The sequence below is a fragment of the Oncorhynchus mykiss genome, chromosome 15, assembly GCF_057628025.1.
Source record: "Oncorhynchus mykiss isolate SJ-2025 chromosome 15, ASM5762802v1, whole genome shotgun sequence".
NCBI classification, from domain to species: domain Eukaryota; kingdom Metazoa; phylum Chordata; class Actinopteri; order Salmoniformes; family Salmonidae; genus Oncorhynchus; species Oncorhynchus mykiss.
Window position 1 is genome coordinate 61,348,030 of NC_143036.1, and position 18,772 is coordinate 61,366,801.

The window sequence follows — 18,772 nt, forward strand, 5'->3', positions numbered from 1 at the left end:
TGATTGAAACGCTATTTAGCACCCACGCTAACTAAGCTAGCCGTTTCACATCCGTTACATGTGTATGGCAGTCTTACAATGATGGCAAAAAAATCAATTTTAAAGTGCGCTGACCCTGGGGCCAGAGGCAGTACGCAGCTGGAGGTTGAATGTTTGAAGGGGTACGGAACTATAAAAAGTTTGGGAACCACTGCTCTAGTAGAATGCCCGGCTTTTGCTTTGTCACACTCACAACCATAAGCTATTTTCTGTAATTAGCTCACCATTAACTTAAATAATCTTGTGAGTTTCCTGTAATAATGAATGACAACTGTATACAGACATGTTGATAGACGTAGTATGAACCAGCCTTTAGTCTTGAAATCTCTGGTTGTTTAGTACACAACTGTATTCACTGTTTAGCGCTTGGCCTCACATGTGAATCCTTAAAGAGATGGGTGGGGCTGATGCTTAACAGGGTGTGAAAGACTTTGAATGGGTGCAGACAGAAGAGCTCTCCAGTAGATGTAACAAAACATTCCACGACCATTTTCTCAAAACGGGGGTTACAAGTTTATCAACTTTCAAAGCAGAATTACTTTTCCATTGTTTCTCAACTTGTGTGTATGATATACCATTTTCTAGCTCCAAGTCTACTTTTATCCAACAATTTCACATTTTGCTACATAAGACCGAATCGAGCCGGTCGGTCACATATTTAATTTAGAGTTTGTTGTCATACACGTGATTTCCAGTGTTCTGATTGTAACACTTGGGTTGATGGTCACTAGACTAGAGGCTGTACGTTATGGATTAAACTCATAACTGCTGATATGGTTGACGGCAGACTGGAGGTACAAGGACAGAAGATACACTGATTATTATTGTATTGTGTGAAACACTGTGATTCTGTAGCAGCTGACAAAGTCACTGCCCTTTGACTTCCTACAAGCCTCATCCTGATACAAGGGTGTGTCCAGAGCAGGCCAGTTAGACATGTTCTCTGCTTCTGTGCTGGAGGTCTCTCTCTGTTTAGTAAAACAAATACATTTTTGATTGACTATCTGCGACTTCTCTTCTCTTTACTTGGAACTTTCTGTTACATCACCCCTCCCTCCTTTCAGGCGAGCCTGGACCTCAGTGAGAGAGGAAGGAAATCCTGTCTGCATCCCCAGGCTGAGCGCTCACACGCAGAGGGACGATGAGGCTAAGCTGGGTTCGAGGGCTGGCTTCTTTGCTGGCCATGGGCGCTGGAATACTCTACATCACATCCATTAAGCGGGAGGTTAATTCTCATGGGGAAAGACTGCAGAGGGCCCATCAGGATGACTCGGTCAGGGGCCAGGACATGCTCAAGAGGCTGGAGAAGATGGAGGCTCACATCGAGAAGCTGGGTGGGTATCAATTTCCTTCATCTAAAAGTGCTGTGAAAAAGTATTGGCCCCCTTTCAGATTTTCACAATTTTTGATCCTGGGTGTTATCAGATTTTCAACCAAAACCTAATATTAGATAAAGGAAACCTGAGTTTACAAATAATACAAAAAATGGACACTTGTTTTATTTACTCAATTAAGTTATGCAACACCAAATTCCTCAGTGTGAAAAAGTAATTGCACCCTTACACACAATAACTGGGCTCCCGAGTGGCACAGCAGTCTCAGGCACTGCATCTCAGTGCAAGAGGAGTCACTGGTTTGAATCCAAGCTGTATTACATCCGGCCATGGTTGGGATTCCCATAGGAGTGCGCACAATTGGCCCAGCGCTGTCCGAGTTTGGCCGTCATTGTAAATAAGAATTTGTTCTTAACAGACTTGCCTAGTTAAATAAAGGTTAAATAAAATAAATGAGAGAAGTGACTTCAGTTCATGTAATGAGAGTTAACAATGGTCGTGGAGTAGCGTGGTCATCACCTCTTAATCAGGGAACAGGAGGGGACTTAGCTGTAAATATAAATAGCAGATACATTCCATTACAGCTGTGCCATTGTAGGTTTGGACAATGAATTTCTCTTAAGTTTAATCTCAAAATTCATAAAGTCAAACACAGACTGCGCATTTTGCCCACTTGACACATCAATGTTGCTCAAGAAACATTCTGGAATGAAGCCCTGATCATTCACATACCTGATAACTGACAACTGCAAGCAGACTGGTGGCACCATAGGTCCCAGAGCGGTGGGGTAATTTTTATCTTCTGGGGCCTGGAGTTTTTCCTTATATGCTAACCTAACTAGGAAAACTCTGGACCCTATAAAGTATGCCAGTGATTAATCAGTTGTAAAAACGTTTTATATGGGCTATGATGGGACCAGTTTTTCCTAATCAGGTCACATGTTTTTTTATTTTTAAACTCTGTCAAATTGCAGCTACTTTATATTTGTTCATCAATTATATTTAGACTGGATTAGGAGGGGGATTTACTCTACCCATAGACAACAACTGATAGACAACAGAACTCACATAGCCGAGCTTGCTTTATGCATGTTTGCGTCATGCAGGCCAATGCAACTGTAGGCCTTAGCCAGCCCAATTTTGAATTTAAACTACATTTTCTCCAGACACACAAATGGACAATAAATACATAACGTTATCAATTAGTTACAGACAGGGCGCATAGGATGTAAAGTTATTCAGCTGCTCTTATTAGTAGCCTACAGTTGATCAGACTGAAAAATACTCTCATTTTCATCCCATACAGCATGTCAGATTTCTAATGTTTGGGTGCAACGTTTATGTAATGAGCTTTTGCTTGTGTCTGTGCGGAGTGATTATGTGTTATCATCTTTGCTAAATAAATACCGGAGTATAGTGGTACGCCTAATGGAGTGAACGAGAAAATGTGTTGCGTCAACCGCTCTCTTTTATCTACAATTGAATGGATGATGCGATGGAAGCTATCAAATCATTCGGAATTGTTTACGACATCCTAGAAAAGACAGTTGAAAGTTCAATATGTTCAGCAAGTAAAGCGTTGTAATGCGCAATTACCTCTGCAAGCTCATTGTAGTTGCCCTTGTAGGCGGAACTTTCCCTCTCGCCGTGTCTTCTATCGATGCAGTTTATTCCCAGAAACTTGAATCTGATGTGGGCATTTATATTCTCATGCTTTTGTTTTGCCATTCAGCAGAACGATTGATGTTCTTCGGGTCACTGTACCCACCTTTCGACCAAGGCTCAGACTTTCCAAAAAGCAGGCAAGGCCAGCAATACAGGCAGCTTGATGAAAGTCTCACTGTTAAGCAGCTATACTTTTGATACCTGTTGATATTGAACGCCCTCACATGTTCATCCTTCTTCATGAAACTGATCTCAGGTAGAGGTTGACCCTGGATTTTAATTTGCACCTTTTCCATGTACCCCAGAGAATGAAAGGGTTTTTTCCGCAAAAAGTCCACAACCTTTTCGGCAGCGTTGGACATTCTACCATTCTGATGCAGAAAATTGCACACTCGCGCTGGTAGCTAACTAGCTACTGGAGATGACAAGGCTAACTTTTAAAAATGTTAAATAAATTGCAATAACTGGACACAAATAAAGTTCTAAAACCAATAACCAATAATTTTGATAATATACCTCTTCCGTCAACTGTAATTTGAAAAAACGAATTTGAATTGAAAAATATAAATAAAATGCTCAACTATTACTCTTCACTCTTAGTCTCTATCCAACAATGACACCAAGCTTCTCAACATACATATGTTCATTCTCTGATCCCAATTCTATGATTGGATGGACAACATGTCAGTTCATATTGCCAAAGATTTGATTGGTTGGAGGAAGTCCTCCGGAAGTGGTCACAATTACCATGTATGTCTATGAAAGGGGGTGAGGCCTACGAGCCTCCTAGGTTTTGTATTGAAGTCAATGTAGCCAGATGAGGACTGAAGCTAGCTGCCCTCTGGCTACACCATGGTGTGACCTCAGAAAGTGCTTTTGAAGTTACTTTAGACCTTCATTGCAAAACAGTGTATTTTAATAAATTATTTGGTGACATATGAATATATTTAGTAGCTAATGCTACATGTGTGATCTGTGTTGAAATATTACTAAAATCAGAAATCCATTTGCACTGCTAGTTATAGCCTAATGTTAGCAAGCTAACATTGAACCTAGATGTTAGATTTAGGTACCTGCAGGTTCATACTACAGGTACGACAATGTTTGTATTGGTAGTAACATGAGTTGGGAAGGTCCCGGTTCAATGTTTAGCTAGTTAGCTAAATGTTTTTTTACATTTCTTTAAAAAATATATATATTTCAGCTTTATTTAACCAGGTAGGCCAGTTGAGAACAAAATCTCATTTACAACTGCGTCCTGGCCAAGATAAAGCAAAGCAGTGCGAAAAAACAACAACACATGGGATAAACAAACGTACAGTCAATTAAACAATAGAAAAATCAATGTACAGTGTGTGCAAATGTAGTAAGGTTAGGGAGGTAAGGCAATAAATAGGCCATAGTGGTGAAATAATTACAATTTAGCATTAACACTGGAGTGATAGATGTGCAGATGATGATGTGCAAGTAGAGATACTGGGGTGCAAAAGAGCAAGAAACATAAATAACAATATGGGGATGAGGAAGTTGGGTGGAATATTTACAGATGGTACAGGTGCAGTGATCGGTAAGCTGCTCTGACAGCTGATGCATAATAAGAATGTTGTGGAGTGGTTGAAAAACTAGTTTAAAGTCGGACGTTTACATACACTTAGGTTGGAGTCATTAAAACAATTTTTCAACCACTCTACTAATATCTTGTTAACAAACTATAGTTTGGCAAGTGGGTTAGGATATCTACATTGTGCATGACAAAAGTCATTTTTCCAACAATTGTTTACAGACAGATTATTTCACTTATAATTCAGTGTATCACAATTCCAGTGGGTCAGAAGTTTACATACAGTAAGTTGACTGCCTTTAAACAGCTTGGAAAATTCCAGAAAATGATGTTATGGAAGCTTCTGATAGGCTAATTGGCATAATTTAAGTAAATTGGAGGTGTACCTATGGATGTATTTCAAGGCCTACCTTCAAACTTTGCTTGACATCATGGGAAAATCAAAATAAATTAGCCAAGACCTCAGAAAAAAATGTGTAGACCTCCAAGTCTGGTTCATCCTTGGGAGCAATATCCAAACGCCTGAAGGTACCACGTATACTATTGTTTGTAGAGATGAACAAGTGTAAACACCATGGGACCATGCAGCCATAATACCGCTCAGAAAGGAGACGCGTTCTGTCTCCTACAGATGAACGTACTTTGGAGCGAAAAGTGCAAATCAATCCCAGAACAACAGCAAAGGACCTTGTGAAGATGCTGGAGGAAACAGGTACAAAAGTATCTATATCCACAGTAAAATGAGTCCAATATTGATATAACCTCAAAGGCCGCTCAGCAAGGAAGAAGCCACTGCTCCAAAACTGCCATTAAAAAAAGCCAGACTACGGTTTGCAACTGCACATGAGGACAAAGTTTGTACTTTTTGGAGAAATGACCTCTGGTCTGATGAAACAAAAATAGAACTGCTTGGCCATAAGGACCATTGTTATGTTTGGAGGAAAAAGGGGGAGGCTTGCAAACCGAATTACACCATCCCAACCGTGAAGCATGGGGGTGGCAGCATCATGTTGTGGGGGTGGCAGCATCATGTTGTGGGGGTGCTTTGCTGCAGGAGGGTCTGGTGCACTTCACAAAATCGATGGCATCATGAGGACGGAAAATTGTGGATGTAATGAAGCAACAACTCAAGACATCAGTCAGGAAGTTAAAGCATGGTCGCAAATGGGTCTTCCAAATGGACAATGAACCCAAGCATACTTCCAAAGTTGTGGCAAAATGGCTTACGGACAACAAAGTCAAGGTATTGGAGTGGCCATTCCAAAGCCCTGACCTCAATCCCATAGAGAATTTGTGGGCAGAACTGAAAAAACATGTGCGAGCAAGGAGGCCTAAAAAACTTACTCAGTTACACCAGCTCTGTCAGGAGGAATGGGCCAAAATGCACCCAACTTATTGGGGGGAAGCTTGTAGAAGGCTACCTGAAACATTTGACCCAAGTTAAACAATTTAAAGGCAATGCAACCAAATAATAATTGACTTCTGACCCACTGGGAATGTGATGAAAGAAATAAAAGATGAAAAAAATAATTCTCTCTACTATTATTCAACATTCTTAAAATAAAGTGGTGATCCTAAATGATGTAAGACATGGAATTTGTACTAGGATTAAATGTCAGGAATTGTGCAAAACGGAGTTTAAATGTATTTGGCTAAGGTGTATGTTAACATCTGACTTTAATTGTATACAGAATGGTGTCGTCTGCGTAGAGGTTTATCAGAGAATCACCAGCAGCAAGAGCGACATCATTGATATATACAGAGAAAAGACTCGGCCCGAGAATTGAACCCTGTGGCACCCCCATAGAGACCGCCAAAGGTACAGACTACAGGCTCTCCAATTTGACACACAGAACTCTATCTGAGAAGTAGTTGGTGAACCAGGCGAGGCAGTCACTTGAGAAACCCAGGCTATTGAGTCAGCCGATTAGAATGCGGTGATGGACAGAATCGAAAGCCTTTGCCAGGTCGATGAAGACGGCTGCACAGTACTGTCTTTTATCGATGGTGGTTATGATATCGTTTAGGACCTTGAGCATTGCTGAGGTGCACCCATGACCAGCTCGGAAACCAGATTGCATAGTGGAGAAGGTATGGTTGGAATCGAAATGGTTGGTGATCTGTTTGTTAACTTGGCTTTCTTAGACTTTAGAATGGCAGGGGAGGATAGATATAGGTGTGTAACAGTTTGGGTCTAGAGTGTCTCCCCCTTTGAAGAGGGGGATGACCGCGGCAGCTTTACAATCTTTAGGGATCTCAGACGATACAAACTAGAGGTTGAACAGGCTAGTATTAGGGGTTGCAACAATTTCGGCTTATAATTTTTGAAAAAGAGGGCCCAGATTGTCTAACCTCAGCTGATATGTAGGGATCCAGATTTTGCAGCTCTTTCAGAACATCAGCTATCTGGATTTGGGTGAAGGAGAAGAGGGGTGGGCTTGGGCATGTTCCTACCGGGGATGCAGAGCTATTGGCTGGGGTAGGGGTAGCCAGGTGGAAAGCATGGCCAGCCGTAGAAAAATGCTTAATGAAATTCTCGATTATCGTAGATTTATCACTGGTGACAGTGTTTCCTAGCCTCAGTGCAGTGAGCAGCTGGGAGGAGGTGCTCTTATTCTCCATGAACTTTACAGTGTCCCAAACATTTTGGGAATTAGTGCTACAGGATGCAAATTTCTGTTTAAAAAGCTAGCCTTTGCTTTCCTAACTGACTGTGTATATTGGATCCTGACTTCCCTAAAAAGCTGCATATTGCTGGGGTTTATGCTGGTCAAGGGCAGTAAAGTCTAAAGTGAACCAAGGTCTATGTCTGCTCTTTTTCTAAATTTTTTGGGGATGGGGCATACTTATTTCAGATGGTAAGAAATACTTTTAAAGAACAACCAGGCGTCCTCGATGGGATGAGGTGAATATCCTTCCAAGATACCCAGGCCAGGTCGATTAGAATGGCCTGCTAGCTGCTAGCTGAAGTGTTTTGGGGAGCGTTTGACAGTGATGAGGGGTGGTCCATAACGGATGCAGGCAATAAGACAGCAGAGGTGTATTTAGAGGGCAAGTTGATCAGGATGATATCTATAAGGGTGCCCATGTTTACGGATTTAGGGCTGTACCTTGTAGGTTCCTAGCTTAGCTAGTTAGTTCCTAGCTTAGATTGTAGAATGGCCGGAGTGTTAAGCATATCCCAGTTTAGGTCACCTAACAGTACGAACTCTGAAGATAGATGGGGGGGCATTCAATTCACATATGGTGTCCAGGGCACAGCTGGGGGCTGAGGAGGGTCTATAACAAGTGGCAACAGTGAGACACTTATTTCTGCAAAGGTGGATTTTTTGGTGGCCTTCCTAAGCCAGGATTCAGACATGGCTAGGACATCAGGTTTGGCTGAGTGTGCTAAAGCAATGAATAAAACAAACTTAGGGAGGAGGCTTCTGATGTTAAACCAAGGCTTTTATGGTTACAGAAGTCAACAAATGAGAGCGCTTGGGAAATAGGTCTAGTATTGGGGGCTACAGAGCTTGGGTTAAGCTCTACATCACCAGAGGAACAGATGAGGAGTAGGATAAGGGTACGTCTAAATGCTATAAGAACTGGTCATCTAGTGTGTTGGGAACAGAGAATAAAAGGAGCAGATTTCTGAGCGTGGTAGAATAGATTCAGGGCATAATGTACAGACAAGGTGTGAGAACAGTGAAGGAAACCTAGGCATTGAGTGACAATGAGAGAGGTTGCATCTCTGGAGGTACCAGTTAAGCCCGGTGAGGTCTCTGCATGTGATCATAGGGTCCAATGAGCAGCAATAGGAATGTCAGGGAGCCGTTCGGTAGTCGCTACTACGCTAGACGAGAGGGAGACACAGCGTTCAGAAAGCTAGCGGGCCAGGGCTAGCAGGTGGGTCTTCGGCGACATCGCAACGGAAAATCCTGTTGAAGCCACATCGGACGATTACGTCGGCAGACCAGTTGTGATGGATCGGCAGGGCTCGGTGTCGACAATAAAGGGTCCAGGCCAATTAGCATGAGAGGTATTGTAGCCCAAGAGTTAGCTGCTATACATTCGTCGGCTAGCCGGGAGATAGGCCTATCTGGTTTTTGCTTCAGGACAGAAGCGTTAGCCAGCAATAGCCACTCGGTTGCAGCTGCGATGGTCCAGTGTAATGATCCAGAACTTGCGGCAGGAATCCAGTGACGTGGTAGAGAAAAGCAGTCTGATATGCTTCGATATGCTCTGGGTTGATTTTGCGCTGTGCAGACTGGCAGGTATTGACCGAGCTAAAGCTGGCTGGTGTCCGAGCTAAAGGTGAAGACCGCTACCAATGGCTAACAATGACTACTAGCTCGTGGCTAGTCAGGTGGCTAGCTGCTGATGGAGGTTCCAGTTAAAAAGTATAAAAATAGCAGATCCGTACCACATTGGGTGAGGCGGGTTGCAGGAAAGTATATTTAGTTCTTAGATGGAATGTGAGGTTCAAATATATACAAAAAAAACGAGAGACTATATACACGGGACAAGACAAACACACGTTCGACTGCTACGCCATCTAGGATTTAACAAGATGTCTAAACATGTCTAAACATTTTTACATGTCTAAACAAAAGACCACTTCGCCATATGATTGCATGACCCATCAAGATATCCAGGCGATTACGGCCATCTATTGTATTTCATGAACATGTGTACTGTACATGTCTAGACAATAGTGAGATGTTACTGTGGGTGGCTATAGCATTTCCTTCACATGACCCATCCATTTAGTGTGTAAGAGTAATCTAAAAATTACCAAAATGTATAACATATTTTTATCTGGACACTTTGTTTTGTGTTTACCAGAGACAGTTGTAACGATTGACCTCCTCTTCTGAGGAGGAGTATTAAGGACCGGACCAATATGAAGCGTGGTACGTGTCCATGTTAATATTTATTTAAACTGAACACAAAATGACAAGTGAACGAACGAAAACTGAACAGTTCTGTCTGGTGCAGAGACAGGAAACAACTACCCACAACCCATAGTGGGGGAACAGGCTGCCTAATTATGGTTCTCAATCAGAGAAAACGATAGCCAGCTGCCTCTGATTGGGAACCATACCAGGCCAAACACATAGAAATAGAAAACATAGAACACAAAACATGTGTTCTATGCCCACCCCAACTCACGCCCTGAGACATAAACAAGGAACTAAGGTCAGGACGTGACAACGGTAATGTAAAGAACAACATGACCTGCACCAAAGTTAGATTAAGGTATAGGCCACGGACTAGAAGAAGTGTATTTTTACCAAGTTTTTCACTATTGTATGCTACTACTTTTAGTATTGAAATCTTTGGTTGTTTACTAAACTACTTACTCCGTTTAGCATGTCTTCACATTAGAATCCTTAAAGAGACGGGTGAGGCTAAGGCTTAAGAGGGTGTGAACATTCCTGAAGAGGTGTAGGCAAAGAAGGGTTGTCTAGTAGATGTACAAGGGCCATTTTCTACCAAGTTGATCAACTTTCAATGCAGAATTACTGTCGCATTGATCCTAAACTGCAGTGTATGAAATACCATTTTCTAGCTCTGAGTCTCTACTTTTATCTCATGTAAAAAACACACTAACATTTTTTACAACATAAAACTGAATTGAGGCTGTCAGTCACATTTGTTCCCAATTAAATAAACAAATAAAGGATTAGATAAAAACCAATCAAATATGGCCAATAATAATTTTTAGAATGTTCTTTAATCCTGCATACTGTTGTTTGATGTACAAAATGTGTTACATTTAGATCTAACAACTTATGTGTGCCAAACAGCTACTTCAAGGTAATCCTCCAAGGCAGAACAAACCTTATTAATCAACTTTTTAAAAATCAAATGAAAACAGTAGTTATGTAAATGAGGTCATAATCTGTGTGTATCAAAAGGAGTGACTTTAATTGATTCTGGCAGCCTTAAACAATCTGAAATACACAGAAACCATCAATTAATGTCAGTTTGATGAGCAGCTGTCATGTGTCCACAGTGAAGTCAGTCAACAACGGGATCAGTCTGAAAGAGGGGCAGGCTGTGAAGGATACCGAGGTCAAGAAGGAGAGGAAGGTGGTGAAGAAGTTGTACCCCAACTCAGCTCTGTTTACAACCTGGGGTGATGAGCTCTCAGAGGAGGAGCAGAAAGAGGCAGAAGGGTTGTTTCAGATGTATGGATACAACGCCTTCCTGAGTGACAGACTACCCCTGAACAGGGAAATCCCTGATACTCGCGATCCTAAGTAAATCCTTTTCCTCATCTCTCTGCCACCTCTGCACAAAAAATGAAGGATAATTCAAGACTTCTGAATTCTAACCAGTCTGTTCCATAGCGCTCATCCGAGGTCAATTCCATCTCCAGCACTTTTAATGCAATTTGACAAATGACATTGAAATGTACTAACTTTAAGAGTGAAACAGCAGCTTTGGTGAAGTGACTGAATGATATGAGGTAGACCAAATGTTTTTGTTGTGTCTGTCAGGTGTGCTAATCACCAGTACCCCCATGACCTGCCCACCATCAGCGTGGTGTTGATCTACTTGGACGAGGCCCTGTCAATCATCAAGAGAGCTGTCCGCAGCATCATAGACAAGACCCCCCAACACCTGCTCAAAAACATCATACTGGTGGATGACCACAGCTCCAATGGTTCGCCTAATTTGTCTATGCTCTCTGCTCTTTGTCTATGCTCTCTAGAAACATTTGAAAGTATATTTGAACTCAAGTGTGGCTTTCAACTTTTGTTGTGTACCAATGATTTGCAAGTGTGTGCTTTCGCAGAGGACCTAAAGGAGAAGTTGGATGCCTACATCAGCTTCATCGATGAAGAGCGTCCGGGCCTGTTGAAGAGAGTGAGACACCTGGAGCAGCTCGGTCTCACACAGGCCCGCCTCTCAGGGTGGAAGGAAGCTGAAGGAGACGTGGTAGCCATCTTGGATGCCCACATAGAAGTTCACGTGGAATGGTAGTCTGAATGGTTTATACAGTGCATTGCGAAAGTATTCGGCCCCCTTGAACTTTGCGACCTTTTGCCACATTTCAGGCTTCAAACATAAAGATATAAAACTTTATTTTTTTAGGAAGAATCAACAACAAGTGGGACACAATCATGAAGTGGAACGACATTTATTGGATATTTCAAACTTTTTTAACAAATTAAAAACTGAAAAATTGGACGTGCAAAATTATTCAGCCCCTTTACTTTCAGTGCAGCAAACTCTCTCCAGAAGTTCAGTGAGGATCTCTGAATGATCCAATGTTGACCTAAATGACTCATGATGATAAATACAATCCACCTGTGTGTAATCAAGTCTCCGTATAAATGCACCTGCACTGTGATAGTCTCAGAGGTCCGTTAAAAGCGCAGAGAGCATCATGAAGAACAAGGAACACACCAGGCAGGTCCGAGATACTGTTGTGAAGAAGTTTAAAGCCGGATTTGGATACAAAAAGATTTCCCAAGCTTTAAACATCCCAAGGAGCACTGTGCAAGCGATAATATTGAAATGGAAGGAGTATCAGACCACTGCAAATCTACCAAGACCTGGCCGTCCCTCTAAACTTTCAGCTCATACAAGGAGAAGACTGATCAGAGATGCAGCCAAGAGGCCCATGATCACTCTGGATTGATGGTGGAAATGGATTGAATTGCAGAGATCTACAGCTGAGGTGGGAGACTCTGTCCATAGGACAACAATCAGTTGTATATTGCACAAATCTGGCCTTTATGGAAGAGTGGCAAGAAAGCCATTTCTTAAAGATATCCATAAAAAGTGTTGTTTAAAGTTTGCCACAAGCCACCTGGGAGACACACCAAACATGTGGAAGAAGGTGCTCTGGTCAGATGAAACCAAAATTGAACTTTTTGGCAACAATGCAAAACGTTATGTTTGGCGTAAAAGCAACACAGCTCATCACCCTGAACACACCATCCCCACTGTCAAACATGGTGGTGGCAGCATCATGGTTTGGGCCTGCTTTTCTTCAGCAGGGACAGGGAAGATGGTTAAAATTGATGGGAAGATGGATGGAGCCAAATACAGGACCATTCTGGAAGAAAACCTGATGGAGTCTGCAAAAGACCTGAGACTGGGACGGCGATTTGTCTTCCAACAAGACAATGATCCAAAACATAAAGCAAAATCTACAATGGAATGGTTCAAAAATAAACATATCCAGGTGTTAGAATGGCCAAGTCAAAGTCCAGACCTGAATCCAATCGAGAATCTGTGGAAAGAACTGAAAACTGCTGTTCACAAGTGCTCTCCATCCAACCTCACTGAGCTTGAGCTGTTTTGCAAGGAGGAATCATGTGCAAAACTGATAGAGACATACCCCAAGCGACTTACAGCTGTAATCGCAGCAAAAGGTGGTGCTACAAAGTATTAACTTAAGGGGGCTGAATAATTTTGCACGCCCAATTTTTCAGTTTTTGATTTGTTAAAAAAGTTTGAAATATCCAATAAATGTCGTTCCACTTCATGATTGTGTCCCACTTGTTGTTGATTCTTCACAAAAAAATACAGTTTTATATCTTTATGTTTGAAGCCTGAAATGTGGCAAAAGGTCGCAAAGTTCAAGGGGGCCGAATACTTTCGCAATGCACTGTATTATAAAGACACTCAGTGATATTTTTTGAGTCTCCTTTAACACAATGTTTTCACTCTGTGTTTCTGTGAACAGGGCGGAGCCTCTGTTAGCGCGGATAAAGGAGGACCGCACGTTGGTGTTGACACCGGTGTTTGACAAAGTCCATTTCGATGACTTGACAGTCACACGTTATTGGCCGAATGCAAACGCCTTTGACTGGGCCCTGTGGTGTATGTACGAGTCCTTCAGACCTGAGTGGTATGCCTTAAAAGACGAGACACAGCCAGGAAAGTGAGTTGTTTGTGATTTCATCAACGAAGGAATGTCCTGTTTCACAAGTCTGTTTGAAAAGGGGAAAAGGAAAACAGCTTTGGAAGGAAAATCTTACCTAATATTTACACCTGTATTGTTATTTTGCGTTATCTATTCATTAAAATGAATGTCACATCTCCCATTTTTAGAAATGACCATTATGTGTTGTGTATGTTTGTCAGGAGCCCCTCCATTATGGGCATACTAGTGGTTGATCGCCTGTTCTTTGGGGAAATTGGTGCTCTGGATGGTGGTATGAAGATCTATGGTGGTGAAAATGTTGAGCTGGGCATCCGGGTAAGCCCCTCTGCTACAGTTTATGAATGAATGTTGGAAATCAAAGCAGACTTGTGTTTGCAGAAATGCTTTCTGTTCTTGAGTCGTTCAGTTTGAACAAACCAATCTACGTCCAACATCCAGACACTTCAGTCCATATCTATAAACTCGTACTTGTCTCTTGGTGTTTGGTGTGTCTAGGTGTGGCTGTGTGGAGGAAGTGTCGAGGTCATACCTTGTTCTAAAATAGCCCACATCGAAAGGGCCCATAAACCCTATCTCCCAGACCTGAGCATTACAATGAAGAGGAATGCTCTGAGAGTGGCTGAGGTCTGGATGGATGAATACAAACATAATGTCAACATCGCCTGGAACCTCCCACTGAAGGTACTGTACACAACAAACCATTCAAAAAGTAGGTTTTGTTCAGCTGCTCCTATGGAATAACAATCATCACTGTTATGCATGCTTTGTGTTTGAAAATAAGTAGACTAGACAGTCAATATTATAAGAATGGTTTATTACTCAATGCCATAATAAAGATCATAGGATCTATGTAAAATGATGGTGGTAGGCCATCATCAAGGATTGCTCACATAGCCTGTGATTCTGAATTAGGAATCTTCCTCTTTCTCACCACAGGATCATGGCATAGACATTGGGGATGTTTCAGAGAGGAAGAAGTTGAGAAAGAGTCTGAACTGCAAACCCTTCCAGTGGTATCTGGACAATGTGTATCCAATGTTAGACCCCCTGGGTGACTTGCTTGGTTATGGAGCTGTGAGTAATGCTAAAATGTTACTGTTGTTCTGGAATTTCCTCATCAAATATGTTTGGTGCATGTCATTATTTTTTTCAATTGGATGCAGGGTCATAATTCCAACTCATTATCAGGATAGGAATTTGCACTTTTATAATTGTTTAATCTGTGTCCATTAAATCAACAGCTGGTCAATGACCTGAATATGGATCTCTGTATAGATCAAGGCCCAGTTCCAGGGAACACACCTATTTTACATGGATGCCATTATTTTACTCCACAGGTTTGTATAATCATTGCTTAGTATTTTAGAATTTAACTAGCGGTATAATATGGTCCATCCCATAGCAGAACTGGGATTCAACCCATACCACAGTGCAAAGTACTGTCAATACCACAGACACAGAAAAGCCTAAATATCTATCCTCTCTGTCCAGAACTGTTATTATCGAGCCAGCGGGGAGATCTACATTGGAGGCATCAAGTCTCACAAGTACAACAGTAATCGCTGTCTGATGGACATTGGCACTCAAACCCCAGGACTGTATGAGTGCAAGGAGGCCAAGCAGAAGGGATTCCACATGCTCTGGGAATTTCAACAGGTAAGCACTCCAACATGAAATAGGGAAATTGATGCCTATTAACTGTTGGAAACATGGGAGATGTCTTTGACTTTAGTGTGATGTTGTACAGTGTAATGTTTGCTGTGTTTTACAGGGAAAAGCCATCCAGAACAGACAGACAAAGAGATGTCTGGAGATTGCCCCAGGGGAGGACACTTTCTACCAGCTCATCATTCAGGAGTGCAGTGGGCAGCACTGGTTAATACGGAATGTGATAAAAGAGTTCTGATACACTGAGATAGTTAGGCCGACTGTATCAGAGACAATGCAGCGGGGCTGTAGGAGTTATCCTGCGATTATAAGCAAGTGGGAAGTTGGTATTTACCACAAACGATTGGTAAAAATCCACTTGAACACGCCTCCAACTGGTAATTAACAGTGGGAAATTCTGGGAGATTACCAGTGGGAAACCTCTGACGTCACCTACTAAGGAAATGACCTTTTAAACAGCATTGTCAGTAGTTAAATGCAACAACAAAATATTATTTACACAAAGTTTTTGAACACTAATTTTTGTACAAACACGATAGCTGTACTTATAGTTTATGGTTGACACAGCTTGTTGGCCGTTGAGTTTCTCAACGAGTTCTCAACGAGTTCAAAGCACGTGAATACATCCAACTGATATTTACGACTTCACAACTGGTAATTACCACCTTCCCACTTCTTTATGAACACCGCATTATCATTACACTTTGAAAAGCCAATCAGTGGTCAGCAGTGAGATGACTGCATGATCTTAGTGAACTGCTGGTTGGACATAGCTTCATGGGGACATACAGTGCCTTGCGAAAGTATTCGGCCCCCTTGAACTTTGCGACCTTTTGCCACATTTCAGGCTTCAAACATAAAGATATAAAACTGTATTTTTTTGTGAAGAATCAACAAGTGGGACACAATCATGAAGTGGAACGACATTTATTGGATATTTCAAACTTTTTTAACAAATCAAAAACGGAAAAATTGGGCGTGCAAAATTATTCAGCCCCCTTAAGTTAATACTTTGTAGCGCCACATTTTGCTGCGATTACAGCTGTAAGTCGCTTGGGGTATGTCTCTATCAGTTTTGCACATCGAGAGACTGACATTTTTTCCCATTCCTACTTGCAAAACAGCTCGAGCTCAGTGAGGTTGGATGGAGAGCATTTGTGAACAGCAGTTTTCAGTTCTTTCCACAGATTCTCGATTGGATTCAGGTCTGGACTTTGACTTGGCCATTCTAACACCTGGATATGTTAATTTTTTAACCATTCCATTCTAGATTTTGCTTTATGTTTTGGATCATTGTCTTGTTGGAAGACAAATCTCCGTCCCAGTCTCAGGTCTTTTGCAGACTCCATCAGGTTTTCTTCCAGAATGGTCCTGTATTTGGCTTCATCCATCTTCCCATCAATTTTAACCATCTTCCCTGTCCCTGCTGAAGAAAAGCAGGCCCAAACCATGATGCTGCCACCACCATGTTTGACAGTGGGGATGGTGTGTTCAGCTGTGTTGCTTTTACGCCAAACGTAACGTTTTGCATTGTTGCCAAAAAGTTCAATTTTGGTTTCATCTGACCAGAGCACCTTCTTCCACATGTTTGGTGTGTCTCCCAGGAGGCTTGTGGCAAACTTTAAACGACACTTTTTATGGATATCTTTAAGAAATGGCTTTCTTCTTGCCACTCTTCCATAAAGGCCAGATTTGTGCAATATACAACTGATTGTTGTCCTATGGACAGAGTCTCCCACCTCAGCTGTAGATCTCTGCAGTTCATCCAGAGTGATCATGGGCCTCTTGGCTGCATCTCTGATCAGTCTTCTCCTTGTATGAGCTGAAAGTTTAGAGGGACGGCCAGGTCTTGGTAGATTTGCAGTGGTCTGATACTCCTTCCATTTCAATATTATCGCTTGCACAGTGCTCCTTGGGATGTTTAAAGCTTGGGAAATCTTTTTGTATCCAAATCCGGCTTTAAACTTCTTCACAACAGTATCTCGGACCTGCCTGGTGTGTTCCTTGTTCTTCATGATGCTCTCTGCGCTTTTAACGGACCTCTGAGACTATCACAGTGCAGGTGCATTTATACGGAGACTTAATTACATACAGGTGGATTGTATTTATCATCATTAGTCATTTAGGTCAACATTGGATCATTCAGAGATCCTCACTGAACTTCTGGAGAGAGTTTGCTGCACTGAAAGTAAAGGGGCTGAATAATTTTGCACGCCCAATTTTTCAGTTTTTGATTTGTTAAAAATGTTTGAAATATCCAATAAATGTCGTTCCACTTCATGATTGTGTCCCACTTGTTGTTGATTCCTCACAAAAAAATACAGTTTTATATCTTTATGTTTGAAGCCTGAAATGTGGCAAAAGGTCGCAAAGTTCAAGGGGGCCGAATACTTTCGCAAGGCACTGTATACACAGTTTCTTCACAGAATGTGGAATGCTATTGAGCTGTGTTCTCCTTGGTGCTGATTGTAAATGCAGAGAAATAATAAATATGATTCCTTTATTTACGCTCATTTGTGGTTTGTTATTGATTCACTGTAGATTTTCACCAAAGAGGGTTATAGAAAATGTGTCTGCATTGACATGGTATAGAGCTGAGTTGACATCAGTGTAGTTTTGAAGAAGACCCATCCTCGACTGCTCTATGAGCTCTCCGAGACAAACTTATTCCATGGATGGCCGGCCCTCTCTCGTACAGTTCTGGTGGCAGGGAGGTATACAGTGCATTTGGAAAGTATTCAGACCCCTTTACTTTTACCACATTCTTAAATTACAGCCTTATTCTAAAAATGATTAAATTCTTTTTTTCCCTCATCAATCTTCACACAATAACTCATAATGACAAAGGAAAAATACATAATTATTCTGACCCTTTTCTCAGTACTTTGTTGAAGAACTTTTGGCAACGATACAGCCTATAGTCTTCTTGGGTATCATGCTACAAGCTTGGCACACCTGTATTTGGGGACTTTCTCCCATTCTTCTCTGCAGAGTCCCTCAAGCACTGTCAGGTTGGTCGCTGCACAGCTCTTTTCAGGTCTCTTCAGAGATGTTCGATCGGGTTCAAGTCCGGAATCTGGCTGGGCCACTCAAAGACATTCAGAGACTTGTCCCGTCGGGGAAGCCATGACGAGCTGACAGCACTGGCGTGAGCTTCAGCCCTTCCATTGCTTGATGTCATCGCTGTGAGCACTCAGGATTAGTACTCAAAGCTGCATTCTGCTTGCTGCCAGAGGAGTTATGCCAGAGTGGGGAAGGGAAATAGAGGTCAGGGGATGATGTTCTGTCAGCAAGGTGAACTTCCATCCGAACAGGTAGGTGTGGAACTTTTTGATCCTGAAGATAATACCCAACGCTTCTTTCTCAATCTGCGGGTATTTCAGTCCTTGACATGAAGGCAATGGGCTTATCTTCTCCTGCAGGTGTGGAGTGACACGACGGCCCCAACTTCATATGGGGAAGTGTCACAAGCCAGTTGAATTGGCAAGGATGAATTGAAGTGAATCAACACCTTATCAATCAACACTGCCTTTTCCTTCTTGAAAGTAGCGTCACACTCCTTTGTCCACGACCAGAGTTTGTTCTCTCTCATTAACTCATGCCAGCTTTTTGATT

At 42.0% G+C, this 18,772-nt stretch overlaps 1 protein-coding gene across 1 annotated transcript; it reads left to right on the top strand.

The window, feature by feature from the left end:
- Positions 1-935: 935 nt before the first annotated feature.
- LOC110490413 (putative polypeptide N-acetylgalactosaminyltransferase 8) lies at positions 936-17,669 on the top strand. The gene is made up of 11 exons (XM_036944783.2): positions 936-1,373; positions 10,601-10,847; positions 11,088-11,254; positions 11,387-11,570; positions 13,289-13,486; positions 13,690-13,804; positions 13,985-14,170; positions 14,426-14,563; positions 14,731-14,826; positions 14,981-15,145; positions 15,261-17,669. Exons 1-11 carry the CDS (start codon positions 1,181-1,183, stop codon positions 15,393-15,395), a joined length of 1,824 nt encoding a protein of 607 aa, XP_036800678.2. The 5' UTR covers positions 936-1,180; the 3' UTR covers positions 15,396-17,669.
- The last annotated feature ends 1,103 nt before the right edge of the window (positions 17,670-18,772 follow it).

Coding starts and splice junctions, on each gene's coding strand:
- LOC110490413 (XM_036944783.2), top strand. CDS start 1,181: ATGAGGCTAAGCTGGGTTCGAGGGCTGGCTTCTTTGCTGGCCATGGGC. Junction 11,571..13,288: donor ATAGAAGTTCACGTGGAATG/GTAGTCTGAATG, acceptor TTCTGTGAACAG/GGCGGAGCCTCTGTTAGCGC. Junction 14,171..14,425: donor CCTGGAACCTCCCACTGAAG/GTACTGTACACA, acceptor TTCTCACCACAG/GATCATGGCATAGACATTGG.